The sequence below is a fragment of the Terrapene carolina genome, unplaced genomic scaffold (genome assembly GCF_002925995.2).
Source record: "Terrapene carolina triunguis isolate 2854851 unplaced genomic scaffold, T_m_triunguis-2.0 Scaffold236, whole genome shotgun sequence".
Lineage (NCBI taxonomy): Eukaryota > Metazoa > Chordata > Testudines > Emydidae > Terrapene > Terrapene triunguis.
This window is the reverse complement of record NW_020664587.1, coordinates 239,821-259,378: the sequence shown is the minus strand read 5'-3', so window position 1 is coordinate 259,378 and position 19,558 is coordinate 239,821. Positions and strand designations below refer to the sequence as shown.

At 48.4% G+C, this 19,558-nt stretch overlaps 1 protein-coding gene across 2 annotated transcripts in view; it reads right to left on the bottom strand.

Moving 5' to 3' along the window:
* Positions 1-19,558, bottom strand: part of ZMPSTE24 (zinc metallopeptidase STE24) — a 105,230-nt gene that overhangs the window by 3,650 nt on the left and 82,022 nt on the right. For both annotated transcript variants that reach the window (XM_024199600.3, XM_024199601.3), the window contains 3 exons: positions 15,315-15,475; positions 13,422-13,526; positions 9,552-9,695 (listed from right to left, as the gene is read on the bottom strand). In XM_024199600.3, coding sequence (XP_024055368.1) covers positions 9,552-9,695; positions 13,422-13,526; positions 15,315-15,475 — 410 coding nt within the window. The remainder of the gene's footprint in view (positions 1-9,551; positions 9,696-13,421; positions 13,527-15,314; positions 15,476-19,558) is intronic.

Here is a 19,558-nt window from a genome sequence, read left to right as displayed (position 1 = left end):
GGAGGGGGGCTGAGGAGGCGAGTGGTGAGTCGGTGGCTGACCTGTTCTACTGATCTGGTCTGGCTCCCATCCCCTTTCCCAGGGCCAGCAAAACAAGCAGGTGCTTGGGGTGGCACATTTCTAGGGGCGGCATTCTGATGCCGGCCATCATAGGTGCCGACTCCGGGGCATGGGGAAAAAGTACCCTCGCTGCCCCAGCTCGCCTCCGCTCTGCCTGCTCCTCTGAGCGCGCCGCCGCCGCTCCGCTTCTCCCCCCTCCCTCCCAGAGGGAGGAGAAGCCAAGCGACGGGGCGCACGGGGGAAGCGGCGGAGGTGAGCTGGAGCGGGGAGTGGTTCCTCTACCCCCCCGTTACTTCCTGCACCCCCCCACCCTAGCTCACCTCCGCTCTGCCTGCTCCCCTGAACGCGCCGCCGCTCCGCTTCTCCCCCCTCCCTCCCAGGCTTGCCACATGCAAAACCGCTGTTTCGCGCAGCAAGGCTGGGAGGGAGGAGAAGCTGAGCGGCGGGCGCTCGGGGGAGGCGGTGGTGGTGGAGTGGAGGTGAGCTGGAGCGGGGAGCGGTTCCTCTACCCCCGTTACTTCCTGCGTCCCCCAACCCTAGCTCACCTCTGCTCCGCCTGCTCCCCTGAAAGCGCCGCTGCTCCGCTTCTCCGCCCTCCCTCACCTGAGAGGGAGGGGGGAGAAGCGGAGCGGCGGCACGCCCGGGGGAGTAGGCGGAGCGGAGGTGAGTTAGGGCGGGAGGTCACGGGGGGCCCGCAGGAAGCAAAGGGGGGGAGAAATGTGGCACGCCGGGGGAGGAGGCGGTGCTGGGGATTTGGGGAAGGGGTTCGGAAGGGGTAGAGTTGGGATGGGGCTGGGGGCAGAGGGACACGAAAAAGAAAGGGGAGGCAGCCAAAAAATTTTTTGCTTGGGGCGGCAAAAATCCTAGAGCCAGCCCTGCCCTCTCCAAGGGTTGCAGCTGTCTGGAGGTGCCTGCCTTCCATGCCTTCCTCATTCACACCTCATTCATTCAACAGGGCAATTGATTACAAAGTGGGGGGAAGATCTTATTCTACTTCTAGCAAAAAGACATTTTTCTTTTACCTTAATTATACTACCTTAGGGGCCCGCTATAACATATTACCGAGGTTCAATACTGCTGTTTCGGTGGGGCGGCACTGGGGAAGGAGGGTTTTTATCCGTGGGGCAGGTGGTGCGGGGGGGGGGTTTCGGCGGCGCTGGGGGGGTTGTTTCCGTGGGGCGGGCGGCGCTGGGGGGTGTGTGTGTTGTGTTTCGGGGGGGCTGGGTGGCGCTGGGGGGGGGTGTTTTCGGAGGGTTTCGGCCTGTGAGCTTTGACAGAACCAGATTTAAGTCTCATGGGAGGGGGGTTGGCTCACAAACCTGAGGATAGAGCCTTTCCAGCCTCTTGAGAAACCGAACTGTCATTTCATGGGAGAAGACTGACCTGCTGTTCACTGTAGGGTGGAAGGCTGAGATGGTTGCTAAGTGCACTTTAATAGACGAGAGGGCCAGGCCCTGCTGCTTTAAGTGGAGCAAACAGTCCAAGATAGACTGAAGGGAAGATCAAGATGGAGAGAAAGCACGTTCAGAAGCCCACAAAGAGAAACACTTCTACTTGGCCAAGTACATTGCCCTGGTGGAAGGCTTTCTACTGCCTAGCAAGATCTGCTGAACCTGTACATCCTGGGCTCCTAGGAGATGCGACACCTTGAGATGAATGGAGTGCTTCGTGCAGAAGTCCCACAGATGGATGGCCTCCTGACACAAGGCTGAAAATTGAACCTCTCCCTGTTTGTTGATGTAAAACATGGCCACAGTATTGTTTGTCAGGACTCGCACCACCTTGCTTGAGATCTGGGGAAGGAATACTTACCATACTAAGAGTACCCTGAGCTCCCTGACGTTTATGTGCAGGGAGAGTTCTTCTTGGCACCAGAGACCGATGTTATGTATGACCATGCTGGGCTGAAGAGGAATAGACAGTCCAAAAATAAAAGGGGAGGCAGATCTGAAACAGCAACTAGTACAGTGCCCTTGGGCACACCTTCAAAAGGTCTGCTTGGGCCTGCCACTGCATCTCTGAGACCCCAACTGGAAGGCTGAGGTGGATGGGAGTGGTTGGTGCCATTTATAACTTCCGCCTTTTTTTTTGGTAGTCTTGGAGGTGCCAAAAACTAACAAGAGTGCTGGGGCCTGAATTGCTTCCTGGAAGCTGACGGAGCATACAGGGCTAAGGAATATAGGGTGGCCCTTGAGTCCTTCAGGCCGTGAAATCTTGTGTCCAAGAAAAGAGAGGAGCCTTCAAAAGGGAGGTCCTGGATAGATTGTTGAATCTCGTGAGGAAGGCCATACGACTGGAGCCAAGAACACCACCTCATGGTGACAGCAGCGGCCTGGCTGCCAAGTCGGCAGCATTCAGAGCCACCTGGAGAGAGATCCAGGCCACATTCTCACCCTCCTCCAAGAAGAGAGCGAACTCCTTTGTTGAATCTTCGGGCGGGGAGTCTTTAAATTTAGTCAAGTAGTTCCACAGATTAAAATCATATCTCCCCAGCAAAGCCTGTTGGTTGGAGATACGTAGTTGAAGGCCACCCATTGAAAAGATCTAGTCTCTTGGTGTCTTTTTGCATAGGGATAGTGCTCGACTGTCCCTTTTGTTTGCTGCAGACACCATCAGGGATCCTTGTGGGGGGATGCAAGTACAGGTATTCGAACCCGCTTGCTGGCACATAATACTTCTTCTCTGCCTTCTTTGAGGTAGGGGGCAGAGAAGGACTTTGCCACAGGGGCTTGACCAGTCATATCACTACCTCACTGATGGGCAAGGCAACCATGGAGGGAGCTGCTGCAGCCAGGATATCAATAAGGCCGGGAGATGTCTTTTTGAGCTCCTCAATGTCCAGACCCAGTTTCGCAGCAAACTGCTTCATTCAGGTCCTGATGGGCCCTGAAGTCATCCTGTGGAAGCTGGCTACTGGGTCCCATGACAGCCTCATCTGGGGAGGATGAGGAGGATTGCACCCTCTTCCTCTGGCTCAACTACATCTGCTGGAGCCATCTCCTGGACATAGGTACTGGGGTCAATAGTTGAGTTGGGGTCCACTGCTGAGCAGGAGGGAGCAGTAGCCTGTTTCTGGGAAACCACTGAGTAGGAGCAATGGGAGGGAGGGTCCAATACTGGGGGAAAACCCCTGGGTATTGAATTAGCCACTGACCTGCTGGCCAGGTGCTGGTAGGGGGATCGGCACCAGAGTCTGGTGGCACATAAGCCAGTAGGCTTTAGATGGCATGTAAGGTTCCCTTTCAGACTCAGAAGAGGAGTCCTCTCAGAAACCACAGTGGAGTGATACCTGCTTCTGCCTCCATGCAGTGCTGGGGTTCCAGAGACGGACTAGTGATTGTGCTTCTTCCTCGGCACTAGACATGGTGAACCATTCTGGGAAGAGCTCCGTCCCGGAGGAGTGCTTCGCACCAATGCTGAAGTACTTGGTGCCAAATGGGAGCAGCTTGGCTCTGAGACTGGTCTGAAGGCATCTTCCACGAGGATAGCCTTCAGCCTAAAATCTCTGTCCTTTTTAGTGCAGGGTCTGAAGTCCTGACAGATCTGGTACTTGTCCCTCACATGAGTTTCCCCCAAGTATTTTAAGCAGCTGGAGTGCGGGTCTCTCATGGGCAGAGGTTTGCCACAGGAGGCACAAGGTTTGAAGCCCAGGGACCAGGGCATGCACAGCTCCTGAGGCAAAGAAGTCCCTTGACAATAGGAACTTACTAACTGTATACACTAACACGGATTACAAAAAACGATATACACTAAACTATGATAACTGCAAATGAAACACTGAGAAGAAAGACTTGCAGGAGCAAAAAGGGTTGTTCCAGCAAACGTCACGGGAGGAAAAAAGGAACTGAGAGGGTGGGGGGCCGGCAGCACCCCTTATACTGGTGCACAAGTGTGTGGTTCCAGAAGCTGCTAGAGCTGGCCGAACGGATACCAGTGAGGGAAAAATCTCTGGCAATGGTGCACATACACTCTAACATGGAATGGACATGAGCAAGCACTTGAAGAACTCTCTCTTTGTGAAATGCTGTCTAGGGAAGGTGTGCTATGATGGCTCCTAGCTCACTGGCTCTCCTGGCCGAAGCAATGCCCACTATAAATGGCCACCTTCATGGACAGTTAGGCCATGGCACATGTTGCCATAGATTCGAAGGGTAGACCGGTAAGTGTTGACAGGACAAGGTTAAGATTCCACTGAGGAGTAGGTTTAAGGATCAGTGGGAAGGTTCTGATAAAGCCCTTCATAAATATATGAGTTGATAGTGTAAAGATGGAACTCTTCTCCAGAGGGATGAAGGCATTAACTGCTGCTAGATGTACCTGCATTGAACTAAGAGCTAGACATGTATTCTTCAAGGATAGGAGTGCCCCTGGTTCCTAGCAAACATTGATGGAGTTGTGCCCAGTCCAAAAAGTGTCTCCATTTGGCTAGGTAGCAGGTTCTAGTAGAATCTTTTCTACTTTGGTTAAGGGTTTCCTGAATGGCGGCAGAGCATGAACATTCTATTTCCAACACCCATCCAAACATCAGACCGTGAGGTGAAGTGAGCATGGGTTGGGGTGCTTGATTTTCCCCTTGTCCTTGGTTAGGAGATCAGGAAATGGGCAGATCCTGATAGATTGGTGGGAGGACATCATTAGAAGTTCGGTGAACCAGAACTGTCTGGGCCAGTAGGGTGCTAGGAGAATGATGGTGGCTTTGTTGTGGCGTACTTTCCCTATGACTTGTGGGTGTAGGCGGATGGAAGCAAAGGTGTATCTGGGGCCATCCATCCAAGAAGTAGGAGATCACCACTCTCGGAGTCGTGACCCATTGCTCCCCTGGAACGATATATAGAACGTGTTCTGTTTGGGATGCAAATAAGTCCCAGAGCAGAATACCTCACTGTGTAAATATCATGGTTAGGACTGTGCATGAATCTGCCATTCGTGGTCTGTAGAGAAACTTCTGCTTCATTTGCTGGAATATCCAGGAGGTAAGCAGCCTGTATCATGATGTGGTTCCTGACACACCAGTTCCAAAGTCTGACAGCTTACAGGTAGCGGGGACAAGATCTTGCTCCTCCCTGTTTGTTTATATACACCACCATGATGATATCGTCCAACATTATCTGTACATGGAGCAAGCGTATGAGGAGAAGGAAGGCCTTGCACCCTAGGCAGACTGCCCTCAGTTCCAGTAAGTTTATATGTAGCCTGGCCACTTGTGGGTCCAGGTACCCTAAGCAAGGTGGTAGTCCCGATGAGCACCCCATCCCATGAGAGAGGCATCTGTCACAGTTGTGGTCCTGACTGTGGGAGAGCTGAAAGAAGTCCCCACCATGACCTTTTCTGGGTTTGATCACCAAGCGAGGGAGGTGATAACTCTAAAGGGAACAGTCACCTTGGAGTCAAAGTGATCCTCGTTTGATTGGTAAATCAAGTGGAGCGAAGCTTCCAGACACTGCAAGTGGAATCTGGCGAACTGCATCGGAAAGGTGCATACGGCAATGTGGAGGGAAAAATGCTCTTGCTCCTTTAAAATTTATTGTCCTTGTGGGTGACAATATGGACTTTTCTTCATTTATTCAAATACATAGGGGTGCAGGAAGTTGCACAAGAAACCGGTCTAAGTCATACAAGTATGGAAATACCCAGCAATTGATAGCCTGCTTGGCGGCTGCCGCACAGGGAACTTCGGGAGCGGGGAGCTGATAAGGGGGCTGCTGGTCCACACTGGTTCCAAGCCCCTACCAGCTAGTTCCAACAGGCTGCTCTTTCTGCAAGCAATGGACGAAGCAGGCGGCTACCAAACAATGTTATAAGGGAGCATTGGGCAAACGTAACAACGAAACAATGTTAACCGGGACAACGTTAAAGTGAGGAGTTACTGTAGTTGGGAATCCCGTATGTCCACGGAAATATGGGTACAGCTGTCTCCTCTGATTCCGAGGACTGTTCCATCCGTAGTGGCAGTACCATTGGTACTGGGGCACTCCTGCCTGATGGTTGGAAATGCAACTGCTCCTCGGACATTGATATAGATTCCTCCTCTGGAGTAAAGACCTCCCTCAGGAGGACAGGGTCAGAAAGGAGTGGAGACTGTGGATAGGGGAGGAATATATACTCTGGTGTTATGTAAGTCTCTGAACAGCCTGGGGTCCAAGAAGTTCCAGCAGTCATGCCTGAAGGCCCCAACTCATCTGTTGCAGTCGAACCATCATTAGATGAACAAGGTGGTGTTGATGACAGGTCTGGACCAGCACTCGTAGATGGAATTGGCGAGCGTTTGTGCTTATGCTTCGGTATCACAGTCACCATGGGAAAAAGGTGGATCTCTCCTTTTGCACGTCTTGCCCTCTAACCTGGAGATCTTTGGCAGAGGCAGTTCCATGGGTTCTGAGCACAATGTCTGACCTGACTTGGACCAGCTTGGGGAAGGATTGTGTTTCTTATGGACAGTCCACTGTGGGGATCTATTCTTGTGCCCATGAGAATATCTTCTACTCTCAAGGGGAGCCATGGAGGAAGAGTCCTGGGGCTTCAGTGTTAGAGGCTCTACTCCAAGGCACATGCTTGGAGGGACATTATTGGTCAGTTGAGGCCAATGGACAGGGAGGTCTCACTGGCCCGGATCAGACTGGGGCTTCATAGCCTCCTCCATCAGGTACTTTCTTAGGTGAAGCTCTTAGTCTTCTTGAGTTCTGGTGGAAAGGCTCAAGAGATACTGCACTTAGCAAAGTTGTACACCTCACCCAGACAGTACAGGCACCGTTGATGTTCGTCACGGATGGAGAAGGAACAAGGGCAGGAGATGCAATTCTTGAATTTCCCTCAACTGGGGGGGAGGGGAGGACTACTCTATACTAACTACAAATTTAAACTGCTAAGCTAAGAGATAAAACTATTTACAAATACTTTCTACTTTACAGGTTATGCACAGAATGGAGGAGGACATGTTTCTGACTCAGGCCATGTGGCAGTAAGAAGGAACTAGAGAGGCATCAATCCGCACTGCCTCTTACACCCTCGGTTGAGAGCATGAGGGGAGCTACTGTGCATGTGTGGATCAATAGACACTGATTTTGAAGAATTTCTGGATTTGGGTGCATGGTGTGCATGCACACACACATGTAGAATACACATAGGTACCATGACTCAAAGAACTTACTTTGGGGGTAAAGTCTGGACTGATACAAAGAACCCTAAGCACAATATATTGCGATTTCAGAGAAAAGTTGCCCACTTCAGACACTACATGCAGAAGTTATAGCCATCATAAAGGCTACTTGGACACAAAGAAAGTGCAAAATCAGTGACAGAGGTCTGACTAGTAGTATGGCAATTGTATCTATGATGAGGTTTCACTGTGCCGCTCAGCATTTCCTGAAGATTAATCAGAGATGACTTTCTCAGAAAGCACTTGGGATGAAGAAGAAAAATTCACTTACTCTCCTATTATCAAAAAGAGATTGCTGAGGGCTGTTCCTGGAAAGCAGTTTAAAGTGTAGGGCCAGCAGTTCTTGCAGCCATTCTAGTGCAAGGATTTTTGCCAATTTTGTGTTGATGTTTTTTGCACTGTACCCAGTCACTGAATTTAAACCAGTTTTTGGCATATTCTGCATGAAGAGATTTCCTGGATGCCTGCAGGGTCTCAGTTACTTTAATGGACTTGCCTGTTTCAGGACAGCTAGTTCACAGCGAAAAGGTGAGATGAACAGAGAAAAGGATATTAATACCCAATTTGCAAGTACCTAGCTGGGGAACAAATATTTGATAATGGATTGTTATCTAGCAGACAAACGTGTAACATGATTGCACTGGGAGCTCATGTTCAGTTGACTATCCACCATAACCCCCAGAGCTTTTTCAGAGTCACTGTTTGGGCAAAGCCTACATTCTTTGTTCTGAGATGAATATATTTACATGCTGTTGGAATCTATATATATTTTGATTATATTTACTGTTAGAAAAAACTTCTCCACCATTTCCAACCCCATGAACCTGGCTGCCTTTCCAAATACAGTTTGTGATCCAGAGGCCACGATCACTAACATTACATAAATATAAACACTGATATTCTTAAGGTCAATTTAATGCAAAGTGGGAGCTGAAAGTAGCAAGAGAAGTCAGTAGGGCTTGAGGGGGTGGAGCAAAGAGGCAATTTAAAACTTAACTGTCCTGTTGCCTTTCCCCCACACTAGGGGAGAGAAAGACCAAGGGGATAGTAGGAAGTGAGGCAGGAATGTAGGGAGTTACAAGTTCTGACTGCCTTTGCAGCTATTGTATCTTACTTCATTCGGGTGTCTGCAAACATAGTGCTCTCCAGAGAAATGACAGTGCAACAAACAAATATCTCCAACAGCCAGAGATGGGACACTAGAAGGGAAGAGCTCTGAGTTACTCCTAGATATCTGGTTGGTGGGTCTTGCCCACATGCTCAGGGTCTCACTGATCGCCAGATTTGGGGTCAGGAGGGAATTTTCCACTAGTTAGATTGGCAGAGACTCTGGGGGAGAGGGGGGTTCACCTTCTTCTGCAGCATGGGTCACTTACTGATTTGAACTATTGTAAATGGTGGATTCTCTGTAACATGAAGTCTTTAAATCAAGGTTTGAGGACTTCACTAACTCAGCTAGAGGTTATGAGACTATTAGAGGAGTGGGTGGGTGAGGTTCTGTGGCCACAATGTGCAGGTCAGAGTAGGTGATCATGATGGTCCCTTCTGGCCTTAAAGTCTAAACAGAAAACAACATAACTCATTGAGCTATAAGTAAACATTGAGAGAGAGAAAAAAACAACAGATGGGACAAACAAAAAGCAAACCAGCAGCCATTTTACCAGGGAACATTTTCTTGCAACAGCCCTCAAGTTTCAGAAAGCAAAATCAGTAAAACTGCATTTCTGTACTGATTGTCACAGGAGTCATGGATTCCATGACTTTCAATTTAAAAAAAATATCCCTGGCTTGACGTTTTGGGGTGTGTGTGGCTAGATGGATGCAATAGTAACAGCTAGACCTACACGGCTGCCAAGTGAGAGACTGCGATGCAGGGGAAACTAAGACAGCAGGAACTCTTTAAAGCGCTAGTGCTTTGTCAGGTAGTCACGGGATTGAGTCAGGAATGCAGTAGGTGCTGCAAGGCTGCAATGATGGCCACCAGAGTAGCAATTTTAGAATAGTCTTAACTGTTAATTAAATGTGAATTGTAAATTGTAAATGTGAATTGTAAATTACTTTTACTGAAAATAAAAACAGGCTATTTTGAATAATGGAACCTGTGCACTGGGATTTTTACTAAAAATTCATGATTTCCTTTTTTTCCACTTTCCATGCAATTTACCATGACAAATCACTAACCTGAATAAATCAAAGAGAAATAACAATCTAGTCATCAGAAACCTCAAACTATTCCCTGAAATAACAACACATTAGCAAAGTGATTATCAACAAAACAGTATGATATTCAAATGTATATCTTTTTAAGAGGCCATTTAACAAAGCTAAGTTTTACCTCATTATAAGGTGAAAAAATGAATTGGAAAATAATCATCAGTCCTATCAGGGTGGGCTGAGTCTCATAGAAACCAAATGCAGCGAAGAGTTCTTTCTGACCAATTAATACTGCAAACAAAAAGAAGCAGAGGAAGGAGTTCATCTAGAAAGAGAGGAAACAGAATATTCCCATTAATATGATCCTTTCAACTATCCACAAGATTATTGCTTAAATGCTTATTACAGAGGTGCACAGAAGCAGGGGTCCTGCTGAAAAAATAGTATGTGATCATGTAATTAAACACTGTATCATAATGCATATGGCACAAGGGGCCAAATTAAGGTTTCACAGGCAACTTAGTTCTGACATTTCCTAACTTTCAAGTACCTGACTTTGCAACCTTAATAATGTTCTTTTAATGTTGTTTTCTGCGTGTAATTATGAATAAAGTCTGTCCATTATCCCTCTCTTCCAACGACTAGGCTGGCTTTATACAGACATGATGGTAGTATAGAGGCAGTTCCTGTGAAAATTTCTGAAGCAGGATTCTGTAGCAACTTTACAGATCTGTTCAGAGTAAGTGTTATGTGTGTAATGGGCAGCATGGAAGAAGGCACAGAAATGTTTGCATGAAAAATTGACAGTGCGGAAGAAGTGAGGGACTTGTTATAAGAAAGAGTGGAGAAGACATAGGGAGGGACAGATTTGTGAAGGTTCTTAAACAGCAGGTCAAAAAGTTTGAATACAGTGAAATGGGAGAACCACTGAATAGATTCAAAGAGGGAGGTGATACAGTCCAAGCAATGGTCTGAGGGAATGATCTTAGCAGCCGAATTTGGGCAGGTAGGGAGCAACATGGATATTAAAGTGTGGCATTCTATACCTTGGGGGAGTATCCTGTAACCCCCATATTCCTCATCTATATACAATTGTGATCTTGCATATAAAGCATGCCACGTAAGATATCAGGGGAAAGATTATGATCTGGTGAAAGTCACTGTTCTGTTTAAATATGTATATCATTAGTGCATATGAAGTTATGAGATTGTGTTGTATGGTTGTCAGTAAAACATGCTGTACGTTGGGGAACTGGCCAGATATTAGCTCCCCAGAGACAACAGCAAGGAAAGTAACCAACGCCCGGGCGGGTGCCACAAACAACCATCAATCGCCATAGTCCCGCAAGGGAGTTACAATTCAATGATTCACCTGCATAAGGCCACACGAGGGGAAGTGCTCAACCTTGCTTGGGGACTCAGCAATGCCCACCAGACGTACCTGGACTTTTGTTCTCCAAGCACATGGGACGGAGGGTATAAAACAGAACACAGAGGCCCTATGCTGGGCCTTTCTCCTTCCCCCATCTATGCTGCAAGCAACAAGGACACGGAGAAGACTGAAGAGTTCAGCAGTGGAGACTGGCCCAAGTTTAAGGACTGTATATTAAGGACTGCAATATCCAGTGGGGTGAGAAAAACTGCTTAATCTAGATGTTGCCCAGTCTAACAGAGTTAAGAGTTTAGACTGCGTGCTTATATTTTCTTTTGGTAACTAGCTCTGACTTTTTGCCTATCACTTATAATTACTTAATTTGTTTAACTGTTTATCTTTACCAGTGAGTTTGCCTGAAGAGCAGTGCAAGATGGCATATTCCTGAGGTAAAAGGCTGGGAGTTCAGGGGGGATTTGGTTGGTGTCTTTCTCTGTGCGATTCATGAGTGACTCTGGGAAAATTCATGCAATCTAGCTGGGTGTGGGGCTCCACATGCTGTTGTGCTGAGTGATAACAGGGCCTGGAGGGGTTTGCTGCTTGTCACTAGCAAGGCATTGTGAGAGACAGCCCAGGCTGGAGAGATAAAGGGGCACAGCGGTCCCACAGTCCCAGGCTGCACCCTGGGGATCCCGTTACATAAAGAAGTCAGAGAAAAAAGTTACAACAGTCAAGGGGGAGATGATGAGCACCTGGGTGAGAGTTTTAGCTGTGTGGATAAAAATAAAATTCCTGAAAGGAAGAAATAGAGACTGATCCCAAGCGGTAACCTGACAGTGACATCATAATGTGGAACATCTGCAGTGACCAAGATAAAGAAAGCAGCCAGTGTGCTGCCCCCTGGGATGGGACAGGAGACAATACCAAAGAATGCTCGGGAACTGTCATTTAGACTGCCAGGGAGCAAACACAAGCAATTTTGATGGATTAAGGGATGATTCTAGAATGTTGGGAAGGGAACTCAAGATAGGGTTATTGCTGGGATCGTCAAAGATTTTTCTAGCACCAAGAGCAGGTGAAGGAAAGAGATCGATACTGGTAATCAACAGCAGTTTAGAGCGGAATACTGGATATCTTCTATGGAGACAGAAAACTGTTTGAACTAGACAATGCTGGCGCGCAAGGGAAATTTGGGGAATGTTTCTCTAGCTCTGGTGCATTGTCCAGACTGGTTTGCATGAGTAAACTGATTTTGTCAGACCTTGTAGCCGGACGCGGCCCCGTCCATGGCTTGGCCTCTGCCAGGCAGGAGCAGCTCCTGCTCCATGGGGAGGAGGGGCAGCCCATAGGCCCCCCGCATCTGCTTTTTTAAATGTGTCTGTGTCGACTTCCTGTTATGCCAGCTTCACCTTGCTCTTAAAGTGCGGTTTGCGGTTTTCTGTCTGAACAACAAACAGCAACGGAAGTCCTCGCTGATGTGAGGGGCTTGCTTAAAGCTATACTACCAATTGTATTCATTCTTATGAATATGTAATCAATATGTAAGGAGTGAGTGAGTGAGATAGTATGAGTGTAAGAAACCAATCGCAATGCTTAAACCGAAATATTACCGTGTAAGGATAATCAAGGTGCATACGGGACTGTATATAAACCTATGGCAGTAGTGGCCAGAGAGAGGTAACCCACAACAGCAAAAACTCAGGACCAGACCAGAAGCAGTAGAGCCCTCTCGCAGACCCGAAGGGGCTTCGGGGACTCTCATCGCCTAGCGGTTCGATCTCTGGGAAGCTGGAACCTGGCCAGTCTCAGTCACCTAAGATCGAAAGCAACACCCGTGTCTGCAGCCTGTTACCAGTATGCATGGAATGTGTGTGTGAGTATAATTGCGTAAATAAGGGAAGCAAGCAATAAATCAGCACTCAGTACTACTTCAGTTCGACCTCGTTTGTGGTTATTTCTTGACTGGTTCCAAGAAAGGGTAACAACCTCACTTCAGAATGGCCCTTTCACTGCAGCCTGTCCAGTCACCTCATTTTGGGGACCATGGGGAAGTGCTCTACTCTCCAAGTGAAAGAGAGTAGAGCACCCTTCTTCTAGAGCATGATGGAAGATGCAACACACACACCCCACTCAGGGAATCCAGAACTTCAAAAAGATGTAGTCGAGAAATGATTTGGGGAACATGAGAGAAGCTGAGACTTTGGAGGGTAGGGGGATGTTTTGTAGCAAGAGGAGGACTAAAATGTTGGATGTTGTCTCCCTTTGTTTGGATTGTACTAAGGTGTGCGTTCCTTAGTGTGACTGGATGTGCCGGGCAGAGGAGTTGCCTGCAGGATGCAGAACCCTAGATGGGAATTGTAAACAGGCATCGATCCTGCTTCAGATTCAGAAAGAAGTAGGGGAGCCAGACAAATTAGACAGGAGTAAAGTGCTGACGTGGGCACTTGGCCATGGGTTTACAATACTGTCCCCAAATAGCTGCCAAGATGCTAGTGTAGGACATTGGACACAAGGAAATCTGAATGGCCCAAGGGATGCCACAGACCTCCCCTTCCAGAAGAGTTCATTTGCTGCAGGCAGCATGATTGTGTGTGTACCATGAAGTGTGACAATTTTGGATTGCTGAAGATAGTAATTGAAAAAATGCTCCAGGAATACCACCAATATACTATTATTTACCTGGCTGATGACAATATTTTTGATAGTGTGACCTAGCTTCCAGTGACCCAGTTCATGGCCAAGCACTGCCAAAACTTCTTCATTTTTGCATCCTTGCTTCTTATTCTGTGCAAAACGAGAGAAAAATCTCAAACATCTCACATAACATGAGTAACCAGTTTCCTGCCTGCTGATCTGTCTTCTCCAAACTCCATGGTATGCCAGCTCAGAAAGCAGTTATTTTCCTCTTACAAGCAGAGGAATACAAGTAAAAACTAACCTCTTGTAATATTCTACCCCTTTTTTATAGGGACTCACTCATAGAAGCTGAACTGAATAGGAGCTGGTCTGTGCCTAATAACCATTAATGAAGCTACAAACTTTTCAACAATACTACATAGTTTTATTTACCAGCAGATAGTCCTATCAACATAGACACCCTTTTATACAGAACTTTCATAACATCTCTCCACTTATAATGGAACTGAATGAGTTAACTTAACAATATAATGAATAACCATTGAGCTTTATCTGTTTGGTCTCATTTGCTATGTCTGGGGGCCTTAATATACCTCTAAAATAAAAATTCTGGCCTCCAGGCAAGGAGACAACAAAATGAGCTATTGAAAACCAGGAGACATTATCTAAAAGGAAGCTGGACACACAGAGATGGTGCACTGCCCTACCCAGAGTGCTCCACAGAGGAGACAGAAGCAAAAAGAAAAGATTGAGGAAAATTCTTGTTCGGGTAAGAACAGCCATACTGGGTCAAACCAAAGGTCCATCTAGCCCAGTATTGTGTCTTCCGACAGTGGCCAATGCCAGGTGCCCCAGAGGCAATGAACAGAACAGGTGATCCATCCCCTGTCACCCATTCCCAGCTTCTGGCAAACAGAAGCTAGGGACACCATCCCTGCCCATCCTACCTAATGGCCATTGATGGACCTATCCTCCATGAATTTTTCTAGTGGACAGAGAAAGGACTGTCTGCTGCTTGGAAGAAAACTCTGCTGAGCCAGCTACCTTCATAATGCTGAGGATGTCCTAGATTTTGTTTTGTCCTGTCCTCTCTCTGCTGGTAGGACACTGTCTAGACTGACATACAGGATGGTGGAGAAAGTTATCATCGTGCAATCAGTCTTTGTAAAATAAATGTGCTTATACTACTGAAGAACACATCATTTGGAGACATTTAAATGTGTTCTCCAAACAGTTCAAGTCTGAACTATTTCCCCAAAACTTTTATAACCGGACTGAAATCCACGTTTTTTGGTTCAAGTCGGTTTTACAAATTCAGTCTGGTGGATTACATTTGCTATCCAGACTTTCTCAGGATGCAGACTTTGTTCTGCAGAACAAGGTCTATTTCTGGCCCCAGAGCTGAAATATAACCAGGAGATCAACCCACTCCTCCTCCTCCTCCTGAAGGCCCTTCCTGGATTGAAGTCAGGAATCTTTTTGCCAGTCCCTCAAGACTGGATAGGAAAACATGCTGTGACTGCCTGGAAAAGATTTTTGAATGGGGAGAGAAGTAAATTTATCAGGTCTCCAGCTGAAGACAGATACAGGTGAGGGATATACCAAGGTCTAATGAGGGAAGAAATGGTATAGGAAGGTAGAACCCAGAACTTTTGAGGTGGAAAGAGAGGCCAGCAGAGCTCTCAAGAGATTTTTAGGAACCTCTAGCCAAGATTCTTGAGCTCTTGGTGTTGCACCCATCCACAACCTTGGAAAGTGCATTTGTACCAATGTCTCAGAGAGTCTCTTGTAAATAAATATTGAAGTTTCAAATGCTTTCAAGGTTTTGTTTTTACGGTTTCACAATCCTACAACAGAATACGGAGAAGATGTAAGGGAGAATCTCGCTGGGGGATCAGGAAAACTACATGACAGGAGAACAAAAATGAAGCTCACTTTGACTTTGGACTTTGTGTCATCATCTTCACCGTCTTCTCCCTCTGGGTGTTCTTTGTTCAGTGCAGAGTAATCTTCCAGGAGGGTGTCAAACAACACTATTCGTTTATTCTTGAAGAAGCCATAGAAATAAGCATTGCTATGGGAGGAACGCTTGGAACCTAGTGGGGATGAAAATTCACATTAAAAACATAGGTCAAAGTACTTTGTGTGCATTAAAATCTAACGGTGCAACCTTCTATTTAACAGTCTTTCAAGGGCATTTCCTCTCCACCCTGAGGTCAGTAGGCATTGATCCATTGCAAAATGCATTAAATCTCAGGTTGAAGCATATTTTTAGACACCCTGTTAGGTTTGTTTAATCTATTACTGTACTACATACATACTATAGGGATAGATTTCTTTATCTGCAAAACCTATTATAGAGGCACTGTATACAACACCACAGTTAAGGTTGTGTTCTGAAAAGGACTTACAACGTGGCATAAAATTTTCTCTGTAAGAAAATAGCCTTTAAATGTGAAATTTTATATAGTTTTAGTTTAGCACTATACAAAAATCAATGCATCATATTCAATGGATTAAAAACTAGCTAGCTGATATATCTCAAAAAGTAATTCCATATGGGGAATAGTCATGCAATGGGTACATTTCTATTGGGGCCTTATAAGGATGTGTTCTTGGTCCACTTCTATTTGAAAAGTTTATCAATGATAGGGAAGAAAATATAAATTCCTTGCCAGAAAAGTTTGCAGTTGACACAAAAATTGGTGGAGTGGTAAACAATAAGAAAAAACGGTTACTCACCTTTTGTAACTGTTGTTCTTCGAGATGTGTTGTTCATGTCCATTCCAAGCAGGTGTGTGCGCGCCATGTGCACGCCAGCCGGAAGATTTTCCCTTAGCAGCATCCGTAGGGTCGGCCCTGGCGCCCCCTGGAGTGGCGCCTCCATGGCGCCCTATATAGGGGCCCGCCGACCCTCCACCACTTCAGTTCCTTCTTGCCGGCACTCCGACAGAGGGGCAGGAGGGTGGGTATTGGAATGGACATGAACAACACATCTCGAAGAACAGTTACAAAAAGGTGAGTAACCATTTTTTCTTCTTTGAGTGATTGTTCATGTCCATTCCAAGCAGGTGACTCACAAACCTGAGTTTAGGCGGTGGGGTTGGAGTTCACTGCGGATTGGAGCACTGCATGGCCGAAGGCTGCATCGTCTCTGGCCTGGTGCATGATGGCATAGTGGGACGTGAATGTATGGATTGAAGACCACGTGGCCTCTCTGCATATTTCCTGTGTCGGGACCTGAGCCAGGAACACCGCGGAGGAGGCCTGTGTCCTTGTGGAGTGGGCTGTGATCGGAGGGGCAGGCACCTTAGCCCGATCGTAGCATTCACGGATGCAGGCCATGATCTATGAGGAGATATGCTGTGATGAGACGGGGAGCCTCTTCATCCTGTCAGCCACAGCAACAAAGAGGGGTTGATTTCCTGAACGGTTTGGTTCTTTCAATATAGAATGCCAGGGCCCTGCGAACGTCCAGGGAATGCAGCCTACGCTCCGTGCTGGAGGAGTGTGGCTTAGGATAGAACACAGGGAGAAAAATGTCCTGACCCATGTGGAATTGGGAGACCACCTTAGGAAGGAACGCCAGGTATGGCCTAAGGTGGACCTTGTCTTTGTGAAAAACAGTGTATGGAGGCTCGGACGTCAGGGCTCTGAGCTCCGATACCCTCCTGGCTGAGGTGATAGCCACGAGGAATGCAACCTTATAGGAGAGATACACTAATGAGCATGTAGCCAGGGGCTCAAAGGGGGCCCCCATGAGGGCAGGAAAGGACTAAATTAAGGTCCCAAGCCGGAACAGGTTGTCGAGTATGCGGGAAAAGCCTATCCAGGCCCTTGAAGAAGCGCCTGACCAGTGGGTTTGCAAAGACTGAACCACCGTCAGCTCCTGGGTGGAACGCTGAGATGGCCGCCAAGTGGACCCAAACCGAAGAGAGGGAAAGACCCTGCTGTTTCAGATGAAGTAGGTAGTCAAGGACGAGTGGGATCGGGGCGAGCAATGGAGCCTGTCGCCGCTGTTCTGCCCAGATGGAAAACCGTTTCCACTTGGCTGTGTATGTGGCCCTGGTGGAGGGTTTCCTGCTACCAAGGAGGATTTGTCTAACCTATTGTGAGCCCTGCATTTCCACCGGATTTAGCCATGGAGCATCCAGGCTGTGAGGTGGAGCGATTCCAGATTCGGGTGCCGGAGGCAGCCTCGATCCTGTGTGATCAGGTCCAGGAACAGGGGCAACGCGAGGGGAGCATGCACCCCTGTTTGTTGATATAAAACATTGCTGAGGTATTGTCCGTGAGGACTGCAACACACCTGCCCGCAAAGTGAGATTTGAAGGTCAGGCAGGCGAGACGAACCGCCCGTAGCTCCCTGACATTGATGTGCAAGGAGAGGTCCTCTGGGGACCAGAGGCCTTGGGTCCTGAGGTCCCCCAGATGTGCCCCCCACCCCGTATCTGACGCGTCTGTCACCAAGGATAGGGATGGCTGAGGGCTAGCGAAGGGTACTCCCGCGCAGACCTCCCACGGGTCGAGCTACAACTGGAGGGAATCTAGCACTGTTCGGGGAAGCGTCACCACAGAGTCCAGCGCATCCCTGGCTGGTCGGTACACAGTCGCTAACCAGGACTGACGACGGCGCAGCCTGAGCCTGGCATGGCATACCACATAGGTGCACGCTGCCATGTGCCCCAGCAACTTGAGGCAGCTCCTTGTTGTGGTGGTCGGGAAATGCCGGAGACCGAGAATGATGTCTGACATGGACCGAAACCTGGACTCCGGTAGGTACACTCTGGCTTGCGTCGAGTCCAGAACTGCCCCTATAAATTCTATCCACTGGACGGGAGACAGGGTAGACTTGGCCTCATTCAGCAGGAGGCCGAGCTCGAGGAAGGTCTGTCTGATAAAGACCACCTGAGCCTCCACCTGTGCCTTGGAGCGGCCCTTGATGAGCCAATCGTCTAGGTAGGGAAACACCTGAATCTCGTGGTTGCGCAGGAAGGCTACTACAACTGCCATGCACTTTGTGAAGACCTTCGGGACCGTTGACAGGCCGAAAGGCAGAACTGCGAACTGGAGATAGGCGTTGCTCACGACGAATCTGAGGTAATGCCTGGGTTGAGGGATTATCGCGATATGAAAATACGCGTCCTCTCCTGGATCCATGGAGGGAATGATAATAGAAGTTGCTCATGAGAGGGGTCCCTGAAGAGGGACAGGGAGGGGGGCTGGTGGGGCAGAAGCGAGGAGAATTGGATAGAATATCCCCGCTCTACCGTGCGGAGCACCCAACTGTCCGATGTGATTCGGGACCAGGCTCGATAGAAAGGGGACAGACGTGACAAAAAGGTAGGATTGGTAGGATCCAAAGTCCTGACTGGTAGGTCGTCCTCGACCGCACCATCAAATTTGGGGTTTAGGCCCCAACGGAGGCCGCAGCTGGCCAGACGATTGTCCAGTGGGCAATTGTTGCCTCCCTCCTGCCGCTTCTACTCCCCCTACGCGAGAGCTCCGGGCGGTTCTGGGGCTGGTACGGCTCTGGGAGTGGTTCTGGGGTCGGCTGCAGCCTGAATTGCCTGCGCTGGGTGGCTGGAGTGTGCAGGCCCAGCGAGCGTAAGGTAACCCTTGAGTCCTTTAGGCTATGATGCCTCTTGTCCGTTTTCTTGGAAAACAGTGTGGGCCCCTCAAAGGGGAGGTCCTGGATGGTCTGCTGGACCTCATGTGGAAGGCCCGAGACCTGAAGCCAGGACCCCCGCTGCATCACTAGACCAGTGGCCAGCATGCGGGAAGCTGCATCCGCTGCATCCAGGACCGCTTGGCGGGATGTGCGCGAGATCAGCTTGCCCTCCTCCACCAGAGCAGAGAATTCTGTTCACGATTCCTGGGGAAGGAGTTCAGCGAACTTGGACAAGGCCGAGCACGTGTTATGGCCATACCGGCTCACTATAGCCTGTTGGTTGCCTATGCATAGTTGGAGACCCCCTCTTGAATACACCTTTCTACCAAAGAGGTCCAACTTTTTGGCCTCCCTGTATTTGGTGTGGGCCCTTGAAAGCCCTGACACTCCCTTTGGTTGGCTGCATCCACGACCAGAGAGTCCAGGGGAGGGTGAGTATATGGGTGCTCATGGCCCTTGGAGGGTACAAAGTAGCGCCTCTCTGTCTTTTTGGCCGTAGGGGCCAAAG